The following is a 19,597-nucleotide window of genomic DNA, read 5'->3' on the forward strand; positions in this document are numbered from 1 at the left end:
TGATGGATGTGACAACAGCGTCACGTAGCGAAAGAGCATCCGTAAAACTCGCGCACGAGGCACGACCCTCGGCGAAATCAAACAAAACACAAAAAAATAAAAATGTAAATAAAACATATTTTCGCCATATTTTCATTTGAAAAGATGTTGTCGAAACTACAAACTAAAGTAAACACGTTTCACACACACACACACACACACACACACACACACACACACACACACACACACACACACACACACACACAACGTCCGCTTGTTAGTGACGTCACTGCTGAATCCTTGTTTCCTTCTGGTCAAGTTTCCGGAAGAGCAACTGGAAGAGTTTGATGGACAAGGAAGAGATATCCATAACAACAACATTACAGTATTGACGATAATCATTGACATAATTCTGTATTTAAAGCCTCCAACTGTGTTTTTAAAACCGTTAACATGCCTTTATTTGCCCAGAATCCATTTGACCAAGATGTTGGTAAGTGAACACTTCCTTCTGCGTTTTTATAACGTTAGCCTCTCTTAGCTTTTGAGGATAGCTTAGCGTTGCTCGCTAGCACTGGTGTGTTTTTTTGACAACACAAAATAACAAGACTTGTGTTTATGCTCACTGTCACTGTTATTACCCTGGTGTCTCTTTTATAAATTACTGCTTGTCAAAACGACCAACGGCTCCCTTTAAATCAGTGGTTTTTAAACTTTTTCATGTCGGATCCCCAATTTGACACTTATTAGCCCACGGACCCCCCATTTGAATAGATATATGCCACGGACCCTTATAAGAGAAGATTTTTTTTTACGGCTCTGGCAGTGATACCCAGCCATTTTAATGACAAAGACCCCCAGGTTTGACACGCATTAGTCAATGTTAATTTAACCCAGAGATTTTACAAGAGTTATACATACCCATAAGGGTCCATTTGGTTTTAACTATCATTTAGCTGGGAACCCCCTGGAACTCCCTCAAGGACCCCTGGGGGTCCCCGGACCCCACTTTGAGAACCAATGCTTTGGGACCTATTTGCCTTTTTATTTCTGGGCCACTGAGGCTGTCCTCAGGTGCTCAGCATCGGGTTACATATTGATTTCCATATGATTACATTATGCAAATGTCTGTTCTTATCACTCTCTGTCTCTGGAAGACCATGAGGTCTTTGTGTTAGGGCAGGTTTTGATAAGCTGCAATTAAAAGCAGACATTGTGTTGTGTGCTACCTCTCTGAATGCTACATTAAAGGGGAATACCACTCAACATATTGATTGTGGAGTCATGTGATCAGTGACATCATGAAGATGTACTCTGCAAGACAAAAAGAGTACATCTTCATGATGTATGATGTCACTGATCACATGACAGAACGGGGGACTTTTTTCTTAAGGTATATTAATGACATAGTTCAATGTTGAACATGAATGGTATTCAACTTTAAGATGATAACATAACTACCTGCATTCTTTTCCCTGGCTGAACGGGTCACTTTTCTTCTTCTTTTTTGCCAACCTCTGAAATCTAAGCAATAAACTTACCTTGAGTCTTGATAGTTCTCCCTCCTCCTAGAATGAAGTAACCAAGCAGTCCACCGACAGGGTTAGGCTTTTATTTATGGTAGAAATTAGTTAAAGATGTTGAAATATTATATTATTAGCCACTGGTCTGCTGCTCTGCTCGAAGGCAGTAGCCATGAAAATGTATTTTCTTATTACTTACTTATTGGACCAACAATACCGTATGTATCCCCATCTAAACGATTTCAGAGAAAGCAACCAACGAAACCAACACAATAGATGACTGGGGTCTCATTATGGACATCTGTGATAAGGTTGGGACAACACCAAATGGGTAAGCTGGAAGAAGGCTTTTGTTAACATATTAATGGCACTGTTATTCACACCACAAATAAAACCTTCCGCTCCATTACCTACCAAAAACCTCCACTCTGTTACCTTGTTGAGACTTTGAGAGCTTTTTCAGAATTTACTGACTGAACTGTATAACATATTACATTCATATAATATTATATATTTCAGCAGCAGTGTTTTGATTTGCAAATGATTAATTTACAAGTCTATGGTGATTTGTATCAGCTAATGTTTTGTTATCTTACAGAGCAAAGGATTGCCTCAGATCCATCATGAAGAGAGTCAACCACAAGGTGCCTCATGTCGCCATGCAGGCCCTCACTGTGAGTTTTTGTATTTATTTAAATTTTGTATTCATTTGTGGTGTTCTCAATGTGGATGGAAAACGAGAAGCACCTACTGTAGTGCAGGGGTCTTCAACGTTTTCAGGCCAAGGACCCCTTAGTCGAGAGAGAGAGATGAAGCAGGGACCCCCTACAACTTTTTTTATAGATTCCATATAGTTTCATCGTTTGACAGCACGATTATCAGTGTATTTTGGATTCATGTTGATTTGTTTTCAGATATTTAACCACTTGAACCATCAATACTTTATAAACTTGACCTTTCACTCTGTACTGTACTGTACTGTACTTGCTCTTTGCTGAAAATAGCCCATCTACAAGCTCACAACAGCAAGGTGTTGTGAGCTTGTAGATCTGCCATTTTTGGCTAAAGTTCTCAGAATATTGACCTTAGGGTTCAAGTGCTTAATATAAAAAAGTAGGAAGTAGGAAAACGTTCTATCACTCAAAGATTTGGAGGACCCCCTGTAGTAACTCTGAGGACCCCCTAGGGGTCCCGGACACCCTGTTGAAGACCCCCTGCTGTAGTGTATAGGCCCGGTACCAAATCATCTGATTTCTGGGAATTGTTTAGCTTCGAGGCTATTCCCTTTATTGAAGCTTGCACACTGCAAATAATGTGACAACTAAGGGACATATGCTCTCTGTACTTTTTTAATCCGGGACTTGAGCCACGGTGGAATGTAAACATGTTTTTAAAGTTTATTATACCAAACTGGACATCAGCAGTGTTGTAATACTGTACTTTTTGGGAGGAAAGAGAATTGACTGTTGGTTGGGATCAGGACCCGCTGCAGTGGTTTCCGTTCAGAACCAAACATGTCTGCCTGTGGGGTTTATGGATAGCTTCAGTGGCTACAGCAGTCAGACAAAGTATAATTTCAGAGGTTAATGTTTGAGAGTACACTGAGTTAATCTATAGTATAGAACATGCAACTTTACAAAACCTTCTTTATATTTGTTATTATTATTATTCCTGTAGAATTTACTGCCTGGAGATCTGGATCCGCATACAGACAAGTGCATCTGTTACCCCAGATAACATCTTATACGTATAGAATGTAAACAATTGTGAGATGCATAATAATAATAATAGCTTGGATTTATATAGTGCTTTTCTAGGTATCCAAAATGCTTTACTTAGAAAGGAAAACAAGCATTGTGTCACAGCTCACCTCACACTGCTAAGCTCACATTAGCACATTAATACAACATTGCACACATATACTATCCATCTACAAACTGCACATTTTTTCCCCCTCATTTTGTCAGTAAAGGACCAAATGTCCACTTGCCATTGAGCATAGAAAGGTCATATTTCAGTAGTTGCTGAGGCATTCCTCTTTAAATCAAGGCAGAAACAGTTCCATCCAAAACTGCAATAGCTAGTTGCAAAAGAACCTAGGATTACTCTGAGTCACCATGAGTATGTTGTCACATGGCCTACTTTACTGTCATACCCTATCTCTCATTCAGACCATAACAGCCCTATTGTCAGAAATTCTTTCATTAACCCATGACTCTTTCCTCTACTACATCAATAATTCATAAAGAAAATGCATAAATCTATTACATAAATAATTAATTAAAGTAAACTAAATACATAAATGTATTATATCTAACTCAGTACAGTAGATCAAGAAGTCTGTCTATCTTTTTTTTTTTTTTCTTCTTTTTTTTTCCTTCCATGTCATGTAAATGTTAACACTTTCATCTTTTCTAGTTGCTGGGAGCCGGTGTCTCAAACAGTGGCAAAATATTCCACTTAGAAATCTGCTCAAGAGAGTTTGCCAGTGAAGTACGGAGCGTGCTGAGCAGGGTATGAAATGAATGCCTATAAGAATTACAGAACCCATCCCACCACACACACACACACACACACACACACACACACACACACACACACACACACACACACCCACCATCTCTTGCCTTTGTAATTAAAACCCATTTGGCAGTGCCATTAGCGTGCTGTTACCTGTCTCTTCCATAAACATTCATTAACCTAATGTACCTCTGCTTGCATCCTCTCCCCAGGCTCACCCTAAAGTGTGTGAGAAACTGAAAGCTCTCATGGTGGAGTGGGCAGAGAACTTTCAGAAGGATCCGCAGCTTAGCCTCATCAGCGCCACCATCAAGTCCCTGAAAGAAGAGGGCATCAGCTTCCCCACAGGAGGTTCACAGGTATTTGGACACCCAATCTTCTACTCTTTGAGCGGTGCTAACCGCTCCTACATCTGGCTTTGTTTGTATGTACGTGTTTATGTCCCACACATGGCTCATGGGCCAAGCTTTGCAGAGCCCTTAATGACATTAACTCATAAAAAGCACTGCTCACTTCACACAGTGTGATTTTTTTCTTTTATTTTTCTTCTGTGTAGGCGAGTACGTCAGTCCTTTGACTTGAAGATGTATTTCAACCTCTTCTGACATTTGAATCATATTTTTTGCTATATTTGACATCACCAGGAGGACAAAATCATACTGTTCATGTTCAATAGCATTCAGGGAAATTTAAATAGGAGCAAGTCATCTCAGAGTTTTGCACTTGAACTCTGTCTAGTGTTATAATTGAAATGCCCCCTTTCCCCAACCAGTTGTGTAATCTTGTCAGTGCTGACCCCTACTGGTTGGTATTTGTACTGGTAGGTCCTAGGGATGGTATAACCACATGCCTCCGATACACATTGAAGCGCCTACCGCTTTTACCTTGCCAGTGAAGACTCTCAGGGGAGATTGTTTTGCATGTGGAGGAACTCACAGTTCAACACCACTGCTGAGATGTCACCTTGAACAACATGTAGGAATTACTAGTGCAGTGACAAACAACGCCTTCCCCACCTGGCTTCCCTCCTGAAAACATGGGCAATCTTTTGTTGGAATGCCCATAGTCTCCACGCTCATGAGAAGGAACTTTAACCCTGTGCCACCTGCACGCCCAAAATGCCCCTGATTTCAAATCTCAAAGTTAATCAGGTAGGGTTATCAGCAGCTCCTAGCCTTTGCCCAACTGACAGATCACAGTTCTGACCCACAGACCACACTAACCAAATAGGCGTGTTGTATGAGTGTGTGTGTGCTCTGGCAAAGGCCCAATCTAGCATTGCAGTCATTATTTCACAGCTCCTCAGCCATGTGTTGCCAATATAAAGGTCCAGTCAGGGTGGAGCTCTTCTGTCTGTGTTTGTAAGGCAAGGGCTTACAATGGAATTTCCTCCCCACATAACGTATTTTGTGCAATTCTCTGAATCTTGACTGTACATATCCAGGGATCTGAATACCATTGCCCAGCTAACCAACCCATTGCTGTTTATGTTCACCTTCTTTCCTTAACCCATTTTGAAGTTCTTGTTGCTATGTATGTACAGTATATAGCAACATAATGTTTTTTGTAATATTTGAATAAATATTTGATGTTTTTCAGAAAACTTAGTCTGGATTTTGAAGGCATTTTTAGAATCGGACTCAGTCCTAAATGGGTTAAGTAAAAAAAAAAAAAAAAAAAAGAACTATCCCATAAATAAAACAAATTAATTTCCCAGCTTATAGACTCTGAAATAATAAGTTGTTTCCATTTTAAGCAACTGATTACTTTGACAGCTGTGGTTCAGGTTACAGTTTTGCTTGCCTTTCACCCATACTTGCATAAACACACCTTTTGGACACCTTGTCGTAACTACACTTTATTTTGTTGCCAGTATCATCCACATTATACATTTTTCCCACTAAAGCTGTATTACCTCATATGAACTACAGGTGGCATCACATTCATGTGTATCTATCTCTGTAGTGCTGCTCTTTCTTCACTTGCAGCTTCTCATTAACCTACTTATTGTCTCCACCAGCCGAAGGCTGAGGGAGAGTATGTTTTCCCCTCCATCCGTCCGTGTGTCCGTCCGTCCGTGCGTGCGTGCGTCCTCGCAGTTTGTGAGCAGCTAATCTCCGGCGCTGCCAAACTGAGCACACACACTCCCTGGATGGCAATCTAGAACCTCTGCCCCACATTTTTCAAATCAGCCTCATGGTGGCGCTATAACAGGCCGATTTGTGTGGCCTGGTTGTTACCAGCTAATCTCCGGCTCGGTTGGCCCGATCGCTGCCAAACTGAGCGCACACACTCCCTGGATGCTAATTCAGAACCTCTGCCCCACATTTTTTAAATCAGCCTCATGGTGGCGCTATAACAGGCCGATTTGTGTGGCCTGGTGGAGACCTGTGCTCGGAAGAGCACTGCTTCTAGTTGTACATACTGTACATACAGAATAACATTATTGTTCTTTACCACAGGGGTCCAGCGCAAAGGTCAGCACTCCTGCTGTGACCAAAGCCTCTGGGGACGATGACCTTGCCAAAGGTAGGGAGTGCAAATCTCCATCATTAAACACATCACTGGCCATCAAACTAGTTAATCGACCCATCCTTGCTCTCTCAAGATTAATACACATTTCCCACATCCTTTTCAGGCTGCGACCCCCAAAATAATCATATTTTAACTGGGGACCCCCCCCTCCCCGACAAGCACTAAGAGGCATTACATTTTGTATAACACGGTTCTATTGTGAAAATAACAGATCGACTATTTTCACAATTTCTGCCTCTAATATTTGACGATTTGGTCAATGTTTAGCCATTTTAGAGGTATTAAAAAGTCCTTAAATTGTCACTTTAGAAATGTGCAGATACCCTTAAACTTTATGTCGGTTTGTTAACTGTTGAGTAAGGGAAACAATGTTTCACATTAACTCATTCGGAGTTTACGGCCGTGAAGCCCGTAAATTTCTCTATGTCTTTCACTGCTGGCTTCTCCTACCTGTTAACGTAGGCTCTCATCCAGTTCCCATCGTGCGTGATCGGACACTGCTATGCGTCGTGTGTTCGCGTATTTCCATCAGCTTCTCAAATCCTTTTAGATTTTTACAATTGATCAATAAGTTCTCCGTCTGTAAGCCGCGGAGTTTAAACAGTAAGGTAACGGGCCAAAATAGACGACGGACCATCGGCTTCCGGTTTAGGGGCTCAATGCTAACGGGTCCGCCCAATAATGTGTCCATGTAGAAACCGATCACGGAGCATTAGTTCCGGCCTATTTTAGTTTCGCTTCGATAAAAAAATGTTTTTTAATTAATTTTTATTACATTTACGGGTTCTACGGGCATGGCAGAGAAGGGGTACAAAGGGGTATTTTGGTGGCAGAGCTTGAGTTAAGTTAATCATCTGGGGACCCCCCAAAATAGGTTGAGAATCACTGGTATAGATGTTGACATCCTATTCCTATCCTTGCCTTTCTTTTTCTTCCTTTTCCTTCGATGCCCTACCCACTTACTCACATATACTGTACTCTTTTCTTCCCTTGTTGTCACTTCTTCCTGCGTCCACTTCTCTTCCTGCTCTGCCCCCCTCAGCCATCGAGCTCTCCTTGCAGGAGCAGAAGGTTGAGACGCGGCCACTGGTGGTGAGCGCTGACCCCCCTTTCAACACCAACGGGGGTGGGGGAAAGGAGGCCAGGAAGGTACGGGCGCTCTATGACTTCGAGGCGGCCGAGGACAATGAGCTGACCTTCAAGGCCGGCGAGCTCATTCTGGTTTTGGACGACAGGTAAATGCATCACCCAAAACGTCTCTTAAAGGACAACTCTGCCTTAAATAACATCTAGGCTCATTTTCTTACTTATATTGATCCAAAATTACTGTCCATGGGGTCTATTAGGTAGAAATGCCCCTGTTGTCCAGTTTACCCAGCAGCCCTCACTAGGGGGTGGGTTCGATTAATCGATTTGGCGATATATTGATATAGCACCCACAGCTGGCGACTGGCGCACAAGCAACATGGAAGAGGAGGAGGAAAAGGTTTATCCACCGCCAGTTAAAAGCTAAAGAATGGAAACATTCGGGTTAAAACCAGGGAGTCGGGAGTTAGACATGAGACAAAAAAAATGCTGAAACCTGCGCATTTAAGACATCCAAAAAAAAAACACTGCCATTTGCATCGCATTGTAAACAACTACGTCTCACGTGTCATTGTAACCACGTGAGCTAAATTGCGGTTGCGTCGCGATAGTTCTCCGTTGTGTTTTGATGGATTTTACTGTACAGAAGTTCTATATTCACCGTCCCAGTGAAGGAGCACAGCTCATCATCAGTGTCACAGAACTAGGGCTGGGTTCGGTAACCGCCGTATCGCGGTATACCGCGGCCTACCGCGGTGTCAGGGTCCTTACCGCGGTCAAAAAAGACAAAAAATAGGCTATTTTTATTGAGAACGAGCGAGTTATAAAACGGGGGAGAAGCGAGGACCGCATGCGCTCCATGCCGCTCTGCTCTGGGCCGCGTACCACAGGTTTGGAACAATTGGAAGCTTGGCCCGTCACATTGAGAGTCGGAGACACAGTGGACACTGGTGCAGTGCAGTAGCCTCGTAGCCTCAGCAGCGTTAAACTTTCTCCATAATCCACACGACACAACTCACACAAGTATGTTTTAGGGATGTCACCGAATAATCGATTTTCGAATAATCGATCGATTAATCAATATTCGATTTTAATATTTCATAATCGAAAATCGAAAATATATATATATATATATATATATTTTTTCGTTTTTTTTTTTTTTTTTTTTTTTTTATACTATTTTTTGGCTTAGTTAGTTAGTTTCAACCAAAATATAGGCTAACAATAGTATTAATGATAATAGTAAATGGCCATTGATTTATTATTCACACCAGCACCAACTGTAAACTGTGTAGAGTGAAGGAGCACAGCAGAGTGGCTGCCTGCTACACACTCCCCTCCCCTGTCTCAGACACAGGTGTGATTGATTCAGGCTTGATTGTTTGGTACTTGGTGGCCATCATCAAAGAAAAGGGAAAACAGCGTCCTCTGTATTGTAAGCATCACAGAATCTGTTCTTGAGAGATTAGGTGAACAGTAGGCTACACTGACACACTAAAAAGAAAGATGAATAGTAGTAGTTAGGTTACCAATTACCTGAAGAGCCATGTTGTACATATGTAAATGTGCATTGAAATCCAGTAAAAAAAAACGAAAAACAGAAGAAAGAAAAACTTTTTTTTTTCTTTTTTTATAAAAAAATAATAATAATTAATTATTGATTTTCAAATAATATTCTATTATTGCTATAGAATAATCGATTATGACACCAGTCATGTTGCCATACCTTAGCAACAGGCACGATGAAAAGTACATTTTATTATTTCCCCCTGTAGCCTAGGTATGGCAGGTGCCATAGCTTGCCATACCCAATTGACGCCTCTGTAGCCTACGTTACTATAGTAACCCGACACTGCAAAGATCTACAAGCTCAGAACGTGTTGCAAACGCGACGCGGGTTGTGAGCTTGTAGATCTGCTACTTTCAAAAGCCAGACCCACTGTGCTGTACGGGGAACTCGGGCTTATAGGACTGTGGAGCGACGAATTTTGGGCAGATGATAGGAATATTTTCTCTTATCGCCGAACCTTAATTAATAGATACGGGGTGCGGTAATTACCGCAATACCGGCGGTAAATGGGAGGACGGTAACCGCGATAACAAAATGTTGATACCGAGCCACCCCTACACAGAACCAAACACAAACAGACAGAGACGCAGCCGAGCCAGTATAGCTTACGATAGCCAGCCAGTGGGGTTGTTGCCAGTTTCTCTTTTGCGAAAGAAACAAGCAACTAGGGCATGTCAGTCAAATGTTATTGTCTAATATTGTTTCAGAACAGTGGTTCTCAACCATTTTCATGCCAAGATCAAGGACCACCAATTTTAATGTCTACTTTACAGAAAGAAGATCTACTTATAATAAACAGATTTTGCAACACAGACCAGTGCAACAGCTACTGTATTAGTAGCCACAAATCCTCACTCTCTTCTCCTAATCATTTGTCCTTAATTAAATAGGCCTATTCTTGATTCTGCTTCATCAGAAATGTGATATTAACTTAGTAAACAAAAAGTAATTTTGCAATTATTTTGCAATTATAATAAAATAAAAAAAATGTATATATTTCTTTGTGTTTTAACACGTCAACATATATACCGATATACTGTATATCGTATCGTGGCCTCTGTATCGTGATACATATCTATCGTGAGATTGCTGGCAATACCCACCCCTAGCCCTCACAGCATAGAGTGGAACCTATAAGCCTATACACCATTTGTTGCGGTCAAAAGTGTTTTTTTTTTGTTTTCTTGAATGTGTTACTTGTCATTACAAATACATCCATGCCTTGGTTGTCCAACACAAGCCACCACTATCTCGTAAATCATGTTTTGGGGTGAGCATTTGGCACAACTGCCAATCTAAGTGACTGTACCGGCCAATCACAGCACGTCTTTAGTGGGACTTGGCAAAATATATAACAGCATAAGATCTGTCTGTTTAGCTGAGTGTGGCGGCTTGTGTGGGACAACCAATGCATGGATGTGTTTGCAATGACAACTAGTAACACATTCATGAAAAATAAAAATCACTTTTTACCACAACACCACAACAATAGTGTAAAAGCAATAGGCTTAATAGGCTCCACTCTATGCTATGAGAGCTGCTGTGTTCTGCTGGGGAAACTGGACAACAGGGGTATTTCTGCTTAACACTTTTGACAGCCTGCCAAAATGACTGTTAGCCGGAAATTCTTTTTATTTCAGGAATATACCTTATGATCTGAGACAGCATTCATTTAACAAGACTATCATAAAGAACAAACGGCATGGCATTCGTTTAGTGATTCCTGCAGCAGCCGTGTTGTACTCACGCTTGAAACTTGCAGCTCTCAGGCAACTTTACCACTACGCACCCGAACAGACCACAATCGAATCAAAGACTCAGAGCAACTGCTCATATCAATATGCATTGCTTGTTTTTGTGCCGTATCCAACCCCTCTGCTATCGCGTTGGGGTCTCATCAGTTTATTTCTCAATAATGACCCTTGCATAAACCCCTTCAGGGTGATTACATTGTATCAGGGCCTAATTACCCTGTGAGGGTTTATTTATCAATAATGCCCAGCTCCCTGTCTATTATCCTTTGCATACCACCCAGCTAACCCAGAAATGTAACCAACAGAGTTTAGCTTTCCATTATGTTTTTTATTTCCTATTTCTGTTGAGAATGAGTGTGCTTCTAACCGTGTCTGTGACTTGTGCACAGTGATCCAAACTGGTGGAAAGGAGAGAATCACAGAGGAGTGGGGCTCTTCCCCTCCAACTTTGTGACAACCAACCTGAATGCTGAACCAGAGACTGGTAAGATTTTCTACATAGTCCAGAATTAAATAAAGCACCATTGGACACATAGACTGTCAGTTTAGTCCCGGTTGGCTTAATGAGACATGCCGGTCCTGGATGTTCCTTCTCCCCATAGACGTAAACTGGGGCAAATTTGGTTTCAGAGTTGTTAATTAATTCAGCCTTTCCTTCCACAGTGACACACATTGCTGAAAAGACGGCCTCTTCTGAGGAGATCAGCCTAGAAACCAAAGTAGAACCAGAGCCTGTCTTCATTGATGAGGTACAACATCTGCACAAGATGGAACAGTGCCATTAGAGTAGAGTACAGGCCAGTTATGCTGTAAACTGTATAATTAAGTCTGTGTCTCGCTCTTTATTTCCTTAAGCCTTTTTGCTTTGTTCTGTCTTCATTATCCCACTTGCACACATCCACAACCATTTACACACTCACAGACAGACAGACGAGGCTTCCTCGTAAAAGAGATCTTGTATTTCATTGGGATTTCACCTGTATAAATATAATGGTTTAAAAAAAATGGCACTCTGGGTTAGCACTTAGATTTTACTGTGCACACTCTTCTTATCCTCCTCCTCTCTACAGGAAAAGATGGACAGAACGTTAGCACTGCTGAACAACGCAAATCCTGCTGATACAACTCCTGATAGCACAGAGTTGGTCCAACTGGAAGGTACAAGCTCTTGACTGCCACTGTCTTTGCTTTTGGGCAGGTCTCAGCAACACTGTTCTAATTAAACTGTGGTTTTCTTCGTAAACTAACTCCAACTGTAAATGTGTTTGATTACACAGCTGCCTGTGAGCAGATGAACCCGATGATTGATGAAAAACTACAAGAGATTGACAGGTAATAGTTGGCATGGAGACGAAAAATACAGAATTATAATTGGCCTACAGACTAAATTTAAAACAAATCTAGGTCTGGCAGCAAGCTGTATTTCCAGATCTTTTTAACCGTTTTATAGGCAGGGAGAATATGATATCCTCACGTAAGGCCTCCATGTATGTTGTCATCATGTCTTTGACTCTGAAGACAGACCTTGAATTAAAACGATAGTAATCCCATAGAGTACAAATTTAAGGAAATATTAAGCACAGTCCCCAGCTAACCTTTCAGCTAATTTAACCAGGCACTGAGATGAAGCACAGGACACTGCGAGGTATTACTGCACCTTCTTCCATTTCATAAAATTGCCACGCTTTTATAAACAAGCAAACAGACACCTTGTGTATAAAGCTATGGTTTACCTAACGTCGATTTAATTGACTCTTACCGGCTTTTTATTTTCTATTGCTTTGTAAAACACTTTCCATGTGCGTGATATGTGGCAGGAAGCACTCTGAGCTGTCAGAGTTGAATGTGAAGGTCTTAGAGGCATTGGAGCTGTACAACAAGCTGATGAACGAGGCTCCATTCTACTCGGCCTACTCCAAGATGCAACCGCAAGCACACTACGCACCACCCACCTCAGCTGTACCCATGCAGGTCAGACGATGCAAACACAACACATACACAACTACACAACTTCTTCCTATGGCCTGGAGAGGGCAGACTTGTTTTTTAATTTTTTTACATAGAGCAGCGATTTTCAAGCTTTCGGCTGTGAGAGTATTGTTGCAAGTTGAAAAACAATAAGATTTCAATGATAATATTAAAAAAAAGTTACGTAGCCTAAAGGTTTCTTTAAAACCTTGAAAAATTTGTTTTCGTTGTGATACTGATAAATAGGAACTTAAAGTGTACTATGTTAGTTCCATTGATTCAAGCCGGAACGCAATCGATTGATTGATCATTAAAAAAAACCTGCTCTAAAAATGCACCACCCCCCACCCATCTGACCACTTAACACAGCAGCCGAATGGCTGACCCCTGACCCTCTGGGAATCCATATCGAAACTAGACATCGTTTTTCTCATGTCATCACATTTTATTCCAAGCTAATTACCACAACCCCCTACCACAACATCTTCTGTTGCACCGAGTAAGGACGCCACATTCTCACACCAAAGTCCATCCATTGATCCACTGACCTGTGTATTGATATGTTGACCTGTATATTGATCAGATCGTTTTTTCTTTTTTTGGCATGCTCAATTATCTTTTCATTCAGCTGGGAAGAGGACACACAAAGGAGAAAAGCAGTCTTATTGCGAGTGGCTATATGTGCCACATTGCAGTGGAGCATGATTCTCTTATAATAATAAAAACATAATGATGGCGGCATTCAGTTAGATAGCCGTTGTTTAGTTTTTTGTGGCTGTCTGGGTTTTGTTGGCAGGGCAGCTAGTGATTGATGTCCCCCTGGAGACATAGAAAACATCCACTTCATGAGTCAGGCAAGAGCAGTGCTCTATTTTGTTTGCCCTCCGTAGTAGTGCAGGCATAATAGACAGTCTTACCAACACATTCATTGTTTGTTCTCACTGCCAAGGCCAGGGGTCGGCAACCCAAAATGTTGAAAGAGCCATATTGGACCAAAGACACTAAAAACAAATCTGTCTGGAGCCGCAAAAAATTATAAAAGCCTTATTATATCGTCGTTGTCGGGTGGAAACCTTCCAAAACTTTGTTTTGTATTTATCATTTACAAAATGAACTAAACTAGTGAAAACAGCCGATCTACAAGCACACAACGCCTCGCACCGCGAGGCGTTGTGTGCTTGTAGATCTGCTGTTTTCACTACTTTTGTGCGTCAGTCTTGTATGATGAAGCAGGACTTTACTTTGCGGGAAAAAAATTGAAACTTGGAGAGACAAGGTTTCTGCCCGACAGTGACAATATATTAAAAGTCTATATTAGCTATATTAGCCTACTGTCAAAATGACCAAGTAGGCTACAAATACATACTGTAATGAGCATTACATTTAATATTTATTCTACACGTTTTTACAGCATTGGAAAGCGTTAAGAATGTTTGTGTCATGTTTGTCCTCCTACAGAAACCATATTAAAACAAAAAATATATATTTTTCCCTTGAAAAGGCTCCAGGGAGCCACTAGGGTGGTGCTAAAGAGCCGCATCCGTGGGTTGCTGACCCCCGGCCAAGGCGTTTGCCTTTTGGTCACCCTGTAATTTCTTGCGCTTGGACAAATAATGTTCCAACAATCCCATTTGTTTTGTATCTGCTATAGTAACAATAATAGTCACTATTACTTCTGTTTTGGAGCACAAGCAAACATTTAACAAGGGATCTCTGCCTCCTTCTCCATGATGCTCTCAGGGCTATCCCGGCCAGGCTTCTGGTCCTTACCTGCCTACAGGGATGCCCCAGGCCCAGACCTACAGCCTACCCAATGACCAGCCTGGGCCCCTACATTCAATGCCCCCCAATGTCTCAGCCCCACCCAGTAGTCAGCACGCACAGCCCACCTACATGAGGTACGGTATTCTCCATTATTTACAAGATCTGTGAGCTGGACAGTTGTCCAATTTCCTGCGCCACTGTCCAAACTAGAGCCCGACTGATATATCGGTCAATTCGATATATCGGTCGTTTTGGAGCAATCGGAAGGGTATCGAACATCGGTGAATTATTCCACCGATATCCGATATATTAATTGTCTGTAACGTGTCTGCGGATAGAGCATGAAACCCTGAGTTATATAGGCCTATGTGTGGGCAATACCAGAATTATCCAGCAGAGTGCAGTATAATAGTCCAAGATGCAAGCCAACACTACTGGAGCTGCTGCCTCTCGTGTGTCATTCACTCACGACATGCACTGTAGACTATAGAACTTGTGTTGTTTAATTGCTTGGCAATGCATGGCGGCTGTCTGCACTTTGCAGAGCCGCCGTGCGAATCCATGAGCGAATCAAACTTTACGTTTGGATAAAAGACACATTAATTCATAAACGAGACAAAACACAGCAGAACCCCCAAATTAAAAGAGTATTATTATCCAACAAGCAATAGAAATTGATAACTGCGACCAAACTCAAAGTTTGACATGAAAAGCACAAAAAAAAGCAATAATCTGACCATTTATCCGAGGGGCGAGCAGTCAATTAAATGATCTTAAATGAATAAAAATTTATTTTTACAAAACATCGGTATCGGTGCTCTAGCACTCTCCAACATCGGATATCGGTATCAGTCGGAAAAAATGGTATCGGTCGGGCTATAGTCCAAACTAGTGCCTAATTGAGTTGAAATCAAACAATTACTCCCTTTTCCATTTTAGCGGGCAAAGTGATTTTGAGAAAGTAAAGCCTAGTTTTCCTGTAAATTGGTTCCAATAAAATGTTATAGCATCCCCAATACTCTAATGCATGTCTAGATTATTGGATGGGTTTATATGGTTCTTACTCTATTATATGCATGGTTTCGGTCTCTTACTGTTTAACCCATTTAGAACGGGTACACACTATTGTGTATCATTATTTTATGCTTTAACTATTGAAAAATAGCACATATACAAGCTCACTGCGAGCTTGTAGATCTGCTATTTTTGAAAAATCGTGAAAATTTGAATTTTGACCCGATTCTATAAGTGTCTTTTGAATCCTTCTAAGATTGAAAAACCTATGTTTCTATGTCAGCAATCTGGCCAGCCATCGTCAAAGAAAAGGTCCTTTTCACTTAACTGGAGCTCAGTTAGTCTGTTCTTGAGAGACAACTAGGTCAGTGGTTTTCAAACCTTTTCATGTGAAGGATCCCCAAAATGATATGTATTTGGCCACGGACCCCCATCTCAAAATATTTAGTTCCAGGGACCACCCAGAAGCAAAATTTGAGTTACAAACGTTCGCATTGAAAACACATGTATTCAAAGATTTGCACACATTTTCATGACTTTTTCAAAAATAGCAGATCTACAAGCTCGCAACGCGGCACTCGGTGCCGCGCTGTGAGCTTGTATATCTGCTATTTTTCCCTGGTTAAAGCATTCAATAATTCTAGGCCTAAATGGGTTTAAAGAATCATTTACATATGTTACATGATTAGGACCTAACCTTAATTTTCTGCACAGTGGTGGGATGAACGCTCAGTACATGAGCCAAGCTGGTACACCTGCTTACCCACACCAGATGGGTGTGGCCATGGACATGTCGGCCTATCAGAGCGTTAATTCCAACATGCCTCCTGTCAACTATCCAATGGTGGCTCCCTCTCACCCAGCACCACCTCAGCAGCAGCAGCAGGCAGCCTACTATCAGCAGCCTCTGTTGTAAAGCTCTGTCTGACCACAAACCTGAGATAAATACATGATTCACATCCTTCCATTTGTTGTGGTTTTGCAAAAAAGAATCTGGGTTAGGACCACCCCACTGGTCATCTTTTGTGCCTGACAGGCCAAAACCAAGCCAAACCACAGCAAGTGAGATATCTGAGGCGTGAATGTAATGAAGGTCTACCGTGCAATCCAAACCTAGACCCATGTGTCCACGACGTGTAATATTGTTACTTTCCTGCATTTTGAGTGCGAGCTCTCCTCTGCCTTCCTCTTTTTACTGACTGGCAATGAAGGTGTGCAATGGTCTTCACACAGACCAAAGGTTTGCCGTATACTATAGGAAACACTGGCCAACCACAGATGGAAGGCCATGTGTGGAGTGAATGTTGCCTGATAAAGAGTCAGGCGTTAATCTTTTTTTCTTTTAGGCGACATGTTGCTTCCAACAAGGGGTGATTTTAGTTTTTAATGACCATCAGGTTTTTTTTAAACGTTCATGTTTGAACTTGTCATCTGTGTGAAAGTGAAGTTCATTTGGAAGGAGGGCCAGTAATATTTCTCCTTCCTGGAATTTGGTTTGCAAGCCTTTTTAAGCAAAAGTAGCAACTGAGACATTGAGACAAATGGATTTTAATGTGTTTGATTGGTGTTAGAGCCAACCAACCCAACACTTAAAAAAGAAAAGAAAAAATCCAAGCTAGGGGGCATAAGTGTTCACTTCATGACAAGGTGCGGAAGAGTGACTATATTCAGATAGCGGCCATTTTGTGTCATTATGATACAAAGGGCACTATCTTGTGCAGTGCCTTATGTCTAATCTTAATGGGCTTTTTTTTTATTCTTATTTTGAAAACCTTTTAAATGATAAAAATAGCTGTGGGCTTGTAGATTGGCTATTTTCACTATTTTAAAATGTTTTCAAAATAATAATAAAAAGTTTAGGCATCAAAACATGCCATCACAAAATGGCCATCGTGTGAATATGGTCAACTGCGGTATAGTTTCATTCGCAACACCAGCATCTGTCACTTTAGCTGATCTTTATATGGCCTGAGGTTCCACTTCCAAATCTTAATTAAAATACATAGAGATATTTTCAAATATTTATATTCAGTAGCATTTATATTATTAGATATTATGGGAAGACTAGTTTCTCAAGAACTCACTGCCTTGTAACTTGATGTTTTGGGTGCTTGTGGGAGACATGAGAGAAAAAAATTGTGTGTGACTCTATCTGCCTTCCCATGTGGTCTTATATCAAAGTGGAATTGCTTGCTTCATCCTACTCCTCCAATAAAATGGGAGATAATTCAAAGTTGTAATTGTATGGGTTACCTGAGAGAGCATTTTCTGTCTGGGCCAAGTCTTGTCACCTGTAGTCAAACAGTTTGTAATGTTTAGATTAATATTTATGTTTGTTATCTCCATGGGACCTGGAGTGTCATTTTCATTCAGTATAACCGGGAGGTCTATGAAGATCAGTTGAAGTACATAATTTCATGTTTTCAGTTTCATTATGCAGGTGCAAATATTTGTTCTGTTGCATGGCTATACCTTTAATTTGAACTTGTAAATGATATCACCTGTAAATTAATTTGTATATTATTTGGTACATTATAAATGCTTGGGATAAGCACCCAATATTTTCATGTTGTAAGAATGTATAATGCATATTTTCCCTCTTTCTGTCTATTCTGTTTCAAAATCCAATGGATCAAAAACAAGTCAAATTTTGATTCTAGTGAGAAACTCATGATACAAAGAGACAGTTGCTGGAGATCTGAGAAAACAAATTAACTTCAATCGGTGAGTTATAGAAGAAAGGTTTTGGAATCTGCCATCTGTCTAGCGGGATAGATTAAGATTCTAGCAAGAACTGTCTAGTTTTCTCCACTTGCCTCATTTAAAAGGCATTGTATATTAGATGTAAGATATCTGGTTTTGTCAGCGTCAGCATTGCACCTTAACTTTGTAAACATTTATTTACCACTGGATGCCTTGTTTTCTGTAAAAATGAAAACGTGATGTGGGAAAGAAAACTTTGGGGAACAACTTCTGTCTCTGGAAGCTGCTGTATATCTAGCTGTGTATTTAAAAATGACAGGGAAACGTCCTGTATGCAGAATTTAAAAAGAAAAAATCATTTTTGTAACACAGCAAAACTAATATTCTTTGAAATAATAAATAATATCCTGTGTTCAAAATGGCCTTTGCTCAGTTTTTGTTTTTCCTTCCTTTGGTCTTTTATCTAGTATTTAACATGCAGATGGTTACAAGACCTTGGTCTTTTATCTAGTATTTAACATGCAGATGGTTACAAGACCTGTTTCTCAAGCAAAACAAATCTGCCTCCATCTGATTATTGTAAAAGTGTCATGAGTTTGCATATGAGTAAATAAAGCCACTAGCAACCAAGTGGCCAGGATTGCAGCTCCTTGTGGTTCATTCTGTAATCTGCCTGTTGGGAGAAATTGTGTGTGAAGAGTTTACATTTGTTCTTAGGGTGGTGCTTGAGGGAAGGTCATGGGGTCATTCAAGTTGTTATGGTGGTTTCTCTGGGGGAGTATGAATGTGCTTTGAAAGCCTCGTGATAATCTGCATAGATTTTGAGTAAACGTCTCCTGTTTGGAGCACTGTCTCACTCCTCCATTGAACTCAATGGACTTTTAGCATTTTCCTATTTATAGTCTGGATTGTTCTAGAAACAAATAAATAAAGTAGCACTTGAACAATAGTGTGTTCCCCTGGTGGGCAACATCTATACTATAATTTTGCGAATGTCTGAGTGAGTGAGTGTCTGTCTGTCTGTCTGTCTGTCTGTCTGTCTGTCTGTCTGTCTGAAACAGCGTTTCTCCTCAGTGGCTGGAGCAATTGATCTGAAATCGCATCACCATTAGCATATGAACACACCTGACATAACTGTGAAGCCCGTTTGTCACTTTCACAAATCATATGCTGTATAT

The 19,597-nt window shown here is 40.9% G+C and overlaps 1 protein-coding gene across 1 annotated transcript; it reads left to right on the top strand.

Moving 5' to 3' along the window:
* The first annotated feature begins 312 nt into the window (after nt 1-312).
* Nucleotides 313-18,807, top strand: stam2 (signal transducing adaptor molecule (SH3 domain and ITAM motif) 2). The gene is made up of 14 exons (XM_080752994.1): nt 313-475; nt 1,752-1,836; nt 2,104-2,179; nt 3,924-4,019; nt 4,238-4,384; nt 6,488-6,554; nt 7,603-7,795; nt 11,360-11,454; nt 11,634-11,719; nt 12,041-12,128; nt 12,248-12,302; nt 12,788-12,941; nt 14,679-14,836; nt 16,431-18,807. The coding sequence occupies exons 1-14, from the start codon at nt 436-438 to the stop codon at nt 16,630-16,632; spliced, it is 1,542 nt and encodes a 513-aa protein (XP_080609120.1). The 5' UTR covers nt 313-435; the 3' UTR covers nt 16,633-18,807.
* The last annotated feature ends 790 nt before the right edge of the window (nt 18,808-19,597 follow it).

This window comes from Nannobrachium achirus (genome assembly GCF_963921795.1).
Source record: "Nannobrachium achirus genome assembly, chromosome: 22".
Lineage (NCBI taxonomy): Eukaryota > Metazoa > Chordata > Actinopteri > Myctophiformes > Myctophidae > Nannobrachium > Nannobrachium achirus.